General features: G+C 40.6%; 2 protein-coding genes across 2 annotated transcripts; both read left to right on the top strand.

Annotated features, from left to right (window-relative positions):
• Positions 1 to 766: 766 nt before the first annotated feature.
• Positions 767 to 1537, top strand: LOC141607915 (uncharacterized). The gene has a single exon (XM_074427265.1). It carries the CDS (start codon positions 767 to 769, stop codon positions 1535 to 1537), a length of 771 nt encoding a protein of 256 aa, XP_074283366.1.
• Positions 1538 to 1555: 18 nt separating this feature from the next.
• LOC141607914 (uncharacterized) lies at positions 1556 to 5139 on the top strand. Its single transcript, XM_074427264.1, has 5 exons — positions 1556 to 2167; positions 2821 to 3155; positions 3232 to 3732; positions 3856 to 4378; positions 4477 to 5139. The coding sequence occupies exons 1-5, from the start codon at positions 1556 to 1558 to the stop codon at positions 5137 to 5139; spliced, it is 2634 nt and encodes an 877-aa protein (XP_074283365.1).
• The last annotated feature ends 5101 nt before the right edge of the window (positions 5140 to 10240 follow it).

The following is a 10240-nucleotide window of genomic DNA, read 5'->3' as shown; positions in this document are numbered from 1 at the left end:
TAATGGGAAACCTATTGTTACACAGTAATGCCCTTCGGATTGATAAATGTTGGGGCAACATACCAAAGAACGGCAACGATGTTGCTACATGATATGATACACAAAGAAGTAGAGGTCTATGTCGACGACATGTTCGTGAAATCAAAGGAACGTAACGGACATTTCGAAGCACTACGAAAATTCTTTTAAAGGTTACGAAAATACAACACGAGATTGAATCCGCAGAAGTGTGCTTTCGGGGTCACCTCTGGGAAGCTGTTGGGTCATATCATTAGCCACTGTGGCATCGAAGTAGACCCATCAAAGATAAAAGCCATCATGAAAATGCCCCATCCCAAGATCGAGAAAGAAATTCGAAGCTTCTTGGGACAAGCCCAGTATATAAGCCATTTTATTGCAAGGTTGACAATGATTTGTGAACCAATCTTTAAGAAACTCAAGTTCGGAGAACATGAAATGTGGGATGACCAGTGTCAAGTTGCATTTGATAAAATCAAAGAAGTGTTGTCTTCTCCACCAGTCTTGAACCCGCCAGTTGCCGGGTTGCCATTATCTTTGTACCTAACTGTTACGGATACCGCAATGGGGGCTATGCTGGCCCAAACCATTGATAAAGAAGAAAGAGCTATTTAGTACATCAGTAAAAAGTTCTTGGGAGTATGAAGCAAAGTATACGCCTCTTGAAAAGACGTGTTTGGCCCTAGTCTGGGCTACAAAGAAGTTAAGGCATTACATGCTCAGTTATAGTGTGTGTATCTATTCAAAAATGGATCCAATCAAGTACTTGTTTGAAAAACCGGTGCTAAATGGCAGAATGTCGAGGTGGACTCTCATGTTATCTGAGTTTGACCTTAAGTATGTACCCTTGAAGATGATCAAGGGAAAAGCAGTTGTTGATTTCCTCGTTGACAACCCAATTGAGGAAACTGAGAAAGTTGACACCTGGTCATTTCCTAATGAAGATATTATCTATGTAAAAAACGATGTATGGGACCTATATTTCGAAGGAGCATTAAGTTATATGGGATATGAAGTCGGAATTCTTCTCATTTTTCCAGAAGGTGAACATGTGAATGTGTCAATGAAATTGGACTTCAACGTCACAAATAACGTTGCTGAGTATAAAGCATGTTTACTCGGTTTGCGTAGTGCCCTCGAGCTAGGCATAATAAAGTTGTTAGTATATGGAGACTCGTCTCTGGTGATCAATCAAGTGGCTGGGTCATGGAAATTTAAGAGTAGCAGTTTGGCTCCGTATCAAATGAGAATTGAGGAATTGGAAGCATACTTTGATGAAGTCAAATATGTCCACCTCCCTAGGGAGGAAAACCAATTTGCCGATGCATTGTCAAAACTAGCAGCTCTAATCAACATTCCTAACCATATAGATAGTATGCCGATATGTGTCGAGCGAAGATCTTCACCCTCCTACGTGAACGTAATTAACGATGTCGGGGAAAGTGAAACAGAGCCTTGGTATACATCCAATTTGAACTACAAAGAAACAGGAAAGTATCCTCCCGATCTTGACCCATGAGGGAAGCGTGCCCTACGAATGCTATCGGCCAAATTCGTTAAGACTAACGATGGGCAGTTATACAAAAGAACAGCGCAAGATGTTCTGTTACGTTGCATTGACAAGCCAACTGCAGAAAAGGTTATGGAAGAAGTCCATGACGGTGATTGTGGGCCACACATGAATGCCCACGCACTAGTCCGTAAGATCATGAGACTTGGTTATTATTGGACGACAACAGAAACAGATTGTTGCAAGTACGTCAGGCATTGCCACAACTGCCAGATTTTCCCAAATATTCAACACGTACCACCTTCTATGTTATACACCATGACATTACCCTGGCCGTTTTCAACCTGGGGAATCGACATCATCGGAAAAATAAACCCATCTGGAACAAGAGGGCACTGTTTTATCCTTGTCGCAATTGACTACTTCACGAAGTGGGTAGAAGCCAAGTCCTATAAGGTGTTGAATGCGAAGGATGTATTCAAGTTTATTCAAAATGACATCATATGTCGGTACGAGGTGCCGCATGAATTCATCAATGATTACGAGACTCATTTCCAAGCAGAGACCACGGTTATACTTGAAAAGTATAAGATCAAACACAACAAAGCATCACCTTACCGTCCTCAAACAAACGGCATGGTAGAATATACTAATAAAACAATCACGACCATCTTAAATAAAATGTCTGAGAATTATAAGGAGTGGCCTGAGAAGATACCCTTCGCATTATGAGGGTATAGAACTTCGATTAGAACAGCAACGGGTGCAACCCCGTACTACTTAGTTTATGGGATTGAAGCAGTCCAACCTGTTGAATTAAAGGTGCCATCTCTAAGGATCATACTGGAAAGCCAGGTTCCTGAAGCAGATTGGGTTCAAGCAAGATATGATTCACTTGTCGTTCTTGACGAGCGGTGTTTGAACGCATTATACCACGTCCAACTCTACTAGAAAAGGATAGAGAGAGCTTTCAACAAAAAAGGTGAAACCAAGGGGAATTAGTGAGGGTGATCTGGTTCTCAAGTCAGTTAGAGCTCTGTTACCTATTGACCCGAGGGGTAAGTTTAAACTAAATTGGGCAGGCCCTTATTTGGTAAAGAAGATTTTGTCAGAAGGCGTTGTTCGATTAACAGATTTGGATGGGAATGACTTCACAAATCCTACAAATTTGGACCAACTGAAGAAATACTATCCTTGATGGCCTCATTCTCAAATGTTATGAAATGATTTTTGAACGACAAATGTTTTTAGAATAAGTTGTGAGTTGCTTGTCAACACTGCATGAAATAAAGGATATCCAGGACTCTGATTATAGTTCTAAATATTTTTTTGCAAAAATTTCTGAGAGAACTCATCAGCAGGTTATTGGTGGCATTTATGATCACCATGGCAAGCTTCATATGGGTTTTTCTTCTGTTAGTGCTGCTTTTAATCAGTATTATCAGGATCTGCAGGGGCACAGCTCTACCACCACCCCTTTAGATACTGATTTTATCTCTTCTGGAGCTATGGTTAATTCTTCAGATAGCCATTTACTGATTAGGGAGATCTCTCTTGCTGAAATCAGAGATGCACTCTTTAGTATGGACTCTAATAGTAGTCCTGGAATTGATGGTTTCTCAGCTGGGTTCTTTAAATCTGCCTGGAACATCATTGCCAAGGATTTTTGCAAAGCTGTGAAATCAGTTTTTTTCTTCTGGCAGGATGTCTAAGCAGGCTAACTTAACTGTTATTTCTCTGATCCCTAAGAAGGCCATACCTAATGCTGTTACTGATTATAGGCCTATCTGTTGTTGTACTGTCTTCTATAAGACAGTTAGTAAGATCCTAGCTAACAGGCTTCAAAGTATTCTTCCTTCCATTGTTGGTGCTGAACAAGTTGCCTTTATTAAAGGCCGAAGCATTTTTGAGAACATAATACTATCTCAAACACTGGTCAAAGGTTATAATAGGGCTAATATTTCCCCTCGTTGCATGATCAAGGTGGACATTAGGAAGGCTTTTGATTCCCTCCAATGGTCTTTTATTGCTAATATGCTTTCAGGTTTGGGTTTCCCTCAGCAATTCATTGACTGGGTGCTTGGCTGCATTCAAACTCCTTGGTATTCTTTAAAACTCAATGGAGAGCTTTCTGGGTTTTTTCAAGGGAAAAGTGGAATTAGGCAGGGTGATCCCCTTTCCCCTTACTTGTTTGTGCTTAGCATGTAAGTTTTATCAAGATATCTCAGGACTCTTTGTGATAAACCCCTTGTCTCTTATCATCCTAAGTGCTCTAGGCTTAAACTTAATCATTTGATCTTTGCTGATGACTTGATGATCTTTGTCAGGGGAGATGTTCCCTCTGTTGCAGCAGTTAAGAGTACTCTTAGTCTTTTTGCTGAGCTATCTGAGCTTCATGCTAACATTGAGATAACATGTATTTTGGAGGGGTGCATCCTGATGTTAAGGAGGCTATGCTTGCAGCAACTGGTTTCTCTTGATGGTCAGTTCCCCTTCAGATATTTAGGAGTCCCTTTGTCCACTTCTAGAGTCTCAGTGGCAATGTTTGATTCCCTCATTCTCAAGATTAAGCATTCTATCCAACATTGGTCCTCTAACTTCCTTACCTATGCTGGTAGGGTACAGTTAATCAATTCTATAATCTTTGGCATGGAAACGTTTTGGTGTTCTTGTAATATTTTACCTCATGAGGTTCTGCATAAAATCAATAAGCTCTGTAAGGACTTTTTTGGAGAATACTGCCTGAAGGTAGAAGAATGGTGTTTAAAAAATGGAAGGATATCTGTCTGCCCTGGGATGCAGGAGGCTTCAATATCAAAGATCTCTCCACTTGGAATGATGCTTTGCAGTGTAGATGGCTTTATCTGCTGGCTCATACTACTGTGGGAAGTTGGGTTTCCTGGCATCAAGCTTATATTTTGCAGCATCAGTCTATCTAGTTTGTGCAGTCCCATGATAGTTTTTTCTCTAGTCTTAAGGGAATCCTGGCTGTAAGGGACAGGCTGGTTGCTCTAGCAGGTAGCATTACTAATGCTTCTTCTCTGATTAACAGCTGGTGCTCTCATGGTAAATTCAGAGTTACTGCAGCTTACAGTTATCTGAGAGGTGCTGTCTTAGCTGGTCCTTGGACTACAGCTCTGACTCATCCTCGTATTGTTCCAAGTCACAAGATTATTTGTTCTTTGGCAGCTCAACAGAAATTGGCAACTGTGGACAATCTGCAGAGTAGAGGGTTTTATATGGTTAATCGATGTTCTCTTTGTGAAATTTCCCTTGAGGATCATGCTCATTTGTTCTTTAATTGCTCTTTTTCTAAGGACGTTTGGCAACAGCTTCTGCAGTGGATGGGTATGCACCGTGCTGGTTCATGTTTACTTGCTGAACTTGAACAAGCTAACTTTCGAAGTAAACACAATTGGAGGATGGCCTGGTTTTGTACTTCATTGGCAGCTGCTGTTTATCAAATCTGGAATGAACGTAATTCTCGTCTTTTTAGAGGAAGAAAGGCTGCGGTTACTGAAATTGTTAGCAGGGTTAAGTTTCTTGTTTCTACACGACTCCTAATGTGGACTAGTCATAAGGAATACTCGATTCTTGTTGCTAGTTTATGATATTGTTGTATAGTGGATAGTCTTTGCAAAAATCCTCTTGTAATTTCTTTCATTATTTGATTGAAATGATAAACTTTTTGCAAAAAAAAAAAAAAAAAAAAAAACACTGCATGAAATATTTTATGTGAGAACTACGGACTCGGTTTGATTCTGTTGCAAAGCAGATACATAGGCAACTCTTAGTTAAGAGTACAACAGAAATATTTAAAACAAAAATGAAAATTTTGATGCAGAAAACTGGGGATTTCTAATAAATAATAAGTTTTTACTTAGTCTAAATTCCGGGCGAAGCCCGTTACAATATTTTATTCCGGGCGAAGCCCATCACACACAACTAAAAAAGGAAAGCACACAAACATTAATAGTAATAGTAAATAGTAATGTCGAAGACTACTCTTTGCCACCCTCAGCCGGGCCGCACGCCCTACCACGACGACACGAAGTCTCACCCATCATCACTCGGGCTCTTTTCTTCGGAGGAATCATCAATTATTCACGAGGGTCCAATCTCTCTTTCACACTAGGTCGAGGACCAAGTCTTTCGGCAAGTGTCAACCCATTTTCACTCCTTGGACCTAACCTCTTCCACACATCAAAAACCAAAGAGTTAGTCCTAGGAGTCGAGGCAGTCTTTGTTTCGGACCTAGATGAAATCGGAGTCATCCCAGTAAAGAATTCTCGGTTCTTTATCGCTTTCTCATGATATTTGTAGTCAATGGCTTCATCCTTATAAAGTTCGCTTCAGGCCTTGAAAGAAGGCTCAATGGTCCACTGCAAGTAAGAGGTGACACCCAAGTAGAATCAAATGGCCCAGCGATATGCCAAATGGTCCTTCGAGTCTAAGATTCCAACCACGCGTTGCACCTTGCACGAGTCACCTTTTCAGCACGGCCGTGAGTGGGCTCATCGGCAGGAATCCGCTGTTGACGGCCGACCTGCCAAAGTACACGATCCGGGTAAATATGGGTAGATCGCCCTAAGCCCAATAAAGTGAGATGTCTGGTTCTATCAGTGTCAGACATGCCAGTGACTATAGTTAGGCGAAGCCAAGGCAAGGCCCATCGAACATGTAACCCAGCATTGGCAGAAAGCCGATGTCGCCAGAAAGGCTCTCTCTGCCCAGAAGCAAACTGACGATCATGAGAAGTGAAGCTTCTCACTTCATAGGTATCCGAAACCTTCGGTGGATCAACCAACTCGAGTCTCTCACATAGCCAGATCTGTGAAAAAGGGCCGAGAAAGCGAGTTAGACTACATGAAATGATGTCTAACCCACTGAAAAGAAAGAAGTTGGCAAAAAAAGAAAAACGAAAAAAAAAAGAAAAAAAAGAAGAGAAAGAAAAAAAAAGAAGAAAAAAAAGAAAAAAAGAAAAAAAAGAAGAAAAAAAAGAAAAAAAAAAGAAAAAAAAAGGCATACCTGTAGAAGACGGGTTGATCCAGAATAAGCAAGATTTGGGTTAGCCTTCCGAGCATCTAACCCATTGATGGTTTTGGCTAGAATGAGCCAAGCTGGGCTCCGACGATTCTCCATTTGCTCTACAATTCTAATGAATTTTGCCTTACCACGACAGGTAGGTACGACGAAATATTGTAGGGTTATTAGAATGGCGAAATTTGTGAGCAATAGCGAGTAAGTATACTCGCTCTCCATCAATGAAGGCGTGTGCCTCCTCTTGTGACAGGTCGAGGAAATCTCGATATTTATTAGCCCATCCTCGCTGAAAGTCGGGTACAACGGGGGTTCGTTCAATCTTCTAGCCTCCTAAAATATCAATTTCTTTCGGAAAGGGACAAATCTCTCCTTCAGGAATGGCAAAAACATGATGGATAGGGTCCCAGAATTTTAAGCACTCATCAATAAAAACAATTTCAGACAAGACATGCCTCAGCGGGACTAGTTGTTGCAATCCCGTATCAACAAGTATTTGAGATTCAAATCCTTTGAAATCAGAGGCCCAAGTTGTCATGGCTTTTCGAAGAGAATTCATGTTTGACAAGAAGTTTTAATGAAGAAAAGAATAAGAAGTTATGGTTTGCCTCTTATTATGATCTCCTTATATAGGAAAATAAGGAGAAAGTTTTTAGCTAGGGTTTAGGAAACCCTTGCTTGCCACGCAAGGCAGGCCGGATAGGCCTTGGGACGCGGGCCTCCGGGCTTCCCCCATCGACTTGTGTTAATTTTTACACCAAAGCTTGTTTTCGCAGATTTTAGTTATGCTTCGCGGGCTAGAATGGCTAATCTACATTTCTATCCCCCAGCAAGTCAATATCAGAATTAAAAACCCGTAAACACTTACGGATTTTTTTTATGTTGTACGGGCTATGTCTTGCCCATATTATTTACGGGTCAGCTTCCGGAGTCGTAAACTCGAAACATATTTACTCGTCATTCTAGTGGAATTGTTGAAAATTCATAGTTTCTTTGAAAATGTTAATTTCGAGCGAAGCCCATTTTTCAAAAGAGAAGGAAATTATAATACCGGGCGAAGCCTATTTTCAAAATGAAAGTTGATTCCGGACGAAGCCTATTTTCAAAATGAAAGTTGATTCCTGGTGAAGCCCATTTTCGAATGAAGTGATGATTCCGGGCAAAGCCCATTCCATATGCAAATCGGGTCAGAAACCCAATTCAATGTTTTATTTCGGGCCTCAGGCCCATCCATGTTTTAGCTATGATTTCCGAAAGTTCGGAATAACATTATGTGCTTTCGTGTGATATATGTCCAAGTTTTAGCAGGTACGCTCCAATTACGACTTTAGACCCAATGCAACTAGGGGCTCTGTCGCTTTCAGCTCCAGAGACCGCTATAATGACGAACGGAGAAGTCTCCACCATGTAAAGTAATCCACGTCGGGTTACTAAGATAAAACTATTCCCCAGCGGAATGCAACCAGTGATATTACAACAATATTGCTCAAATGTTGGGCACCAATGATGAAGAATCGCAGCCCAAGTGAGCTAATGCATATGCAACTAGAAGAGTATGGACATCATGGGAGAGGTATCTCCAAAGTATGACGACAACCTCCTTTCGGAAAGCTCCGTTTTGGGCCGAGACTGCAGAATACCAAGGCCAAGGTATGTCGAACTACGATGCGGGTTTGATTCCGTCACAAAGCATACATTGGCGTCTAAGGATAATGCTCAACCCACCATATATGCAAGTTTATAGGTCGACGACCAATGATGATTTGACATAACAAAAGAAGAAGTTAATCCCAGCGGAGTTTCGGGTATGATCTCTTCTTATGGCTGGCGAGCTTATATACGCAAGTCTAATGGACTATAAATGATGGTGAGTGTCGTCGTGTCTCCCAATCAAACACATTTACATTTTCAACAAACAACTAGTTAGTGGTTAAGTCGAGGTCGATCCATGGGACGGTATGCTTTGGGTTCTAAGTCTATCTATCTTAATTTATGCTAGTGTCACAATTGATTTGGGTTTGTAGTTGGTGAGTCTAGACTAATGCAAGTAATAAAGTAGAACAAGCAATAAAAGTGTAGACAAATAATAAAGGATAGTAGGATGTCATGGGATCATAAGGGATTCATGGGAGTTGATCATACAAACATGTTCTCAATTATATAGCAAGCACTTATTGTTGTGATGGGGTCGAGTTGGTTTATAAACTTACAATCCCTAAGAAGGTTTAGGTCCCGGAGCCGAAACGATTAGATTGTACAACACCTACAAGTCGACTTAATTCTTCCTATTCAACTATATGCATGGTCTAATGAGGCTCGAGTTGGTTTATATGCTTACAAGCCTCATTGAAAAGATAAGTGATGGGTAAAATGCAAGGATTCATAGGCTCGCATTTCATCAAACATAACATGTGCATAAGTTGAAATCACAACAAGCAAGCAAATAAATTATGAAAACATATTAAATTAAGCATGAATCATTCCCCATGTTTGTTTCCCCTAATTCCCCATTAACCTTAGCTAAGGAAACTACTCACTCATTATCATGGGAAACATGTCATTAACGGTGTCAATCATCACATCAAGTATAAACATGATAAGAAGATGAGGAAATCAACAATAAAGAGTAAAGAGTAAAGAGATTATACCAAACTTGAGATTATCCAAATAATAAAGCAAAGAATAAAATAAGAGAACTTGATTCATTGATGAATAGTTGTCAATTCTCCAATAATAACCCAATAATCTTCAATTACCCAATAATAATAAACTTGAACAATAATTAAGGAAAGATTAATGTGGAATGATTAAGATTAATCTATTCTAATCTACTCCTAATCTAATCTAAGAGGATTTTCTATAATGGGAACCTCTTCGTGTCCTCTTGGATATTACAAATGGAGTATATATATTAGTACATCATTAGGTTAAGTAAGGATCGATTAGTAAATAATAATGCTAAGTTTTAAAGTGGAGAAATGCAAGTCTTGCGAGGAGATGAGCATATCGCGTCGCTAGTGCTACCACGATCCGCTCGGACCAGGAAAGGAGACGCTCGGATCAGGAGGGGAGAATCCGCTCGTCTCTTGCACGGGACGCTCGGATCATGCTATGGCAGTCCGCTCATCTTGTGTACAATCCGCTCGGATTGTTGCACAGTGTGATCCTTTTGCTTCACGTCCTTTAATCTTTGCACACTCCTTATTCTCGCTTTGTCGATCGTCGTTCTTGCCTCCTCTTCATAATAGACCATCTAAGGTCGTCACCAACCTTCCAAATGTCCACGGGAGACGGGAATTGCGCCTCATTGTCCTCTTTCCTACAAGTCATACAAAATGCACTAGGAAAGCAAAGTAGAAAGGATTTGACGGATATAATGGCCATGAAATGTTATAATAGTATGCGAAATAGGCTCAATTAGGGGACTAAATGTGCGCAATTAAGAGTCACATCAAACATCCCCAAACTGAACCTTTACTCGTCCCGAGTAAAGAGATGACTAAAACTAGACCTTTATTTAAGCTATCCTAATAAAATAACTGATGTGAGACAATTAGCGGGTCTCACTCCGCCCCTTCAACTCACAACAAGACATCTATGAGGAAAGATGCCTTCTTGCAAGGCAAGGTGGGGCTTGCCAAAATAGCGATACATCCAAGCATTAAGCACACA

The sequence above is a fragment of the Silene latifolia genome, chromosome 10 (assembly GCF_048544455.1).
Source record: "Silene latifolia isolate original U9 population chromosome 10, ASM4854445v1, whole genome shotgun sequence".
Classification (NCBI taxonomy): domain Eukaryota; kingdom Viridiplantae; phylum Streptophyta; class Magnoliopsida; order Caryophyllales; family Caryophyllaceae; genus Silene; species Silene latifolia.
The sequence above is the reverse complement of the archived record's forward strand: the minus strand, read 5'-3'. Positions and strand labels throughout refer to the sequence as shown.

Coding starts and splice junctions, on each gene's coding strand:
- LOC141607915 (XM_074427265.1), top strand. CDS start 767: ATGGATCCAATCAAGTACTTGTTTGAAAAACCGGTGCTAAATGGCAGA.
- LOC141607914 (XM_074427264.1), top strand. CDS start 1,556: ATGCTATCGGCCAAATTCGTTAAGACTAACGATGGGCAGTTATACAAA. Junction 2,168..2,820: donor GTCCTCAAACAAACGGCATG/GTAGAATATACT, acceptor CATGAAATAAAG/GATATCCAGGACTCTGATTA. Junction 3,156..3,231: donor ATTGATGGTTTCTCAGCTGG/GTTCTTTAAATC, acceptor TTCTTCTGGCAG/GATGTCTAAGCAGGCTAACT.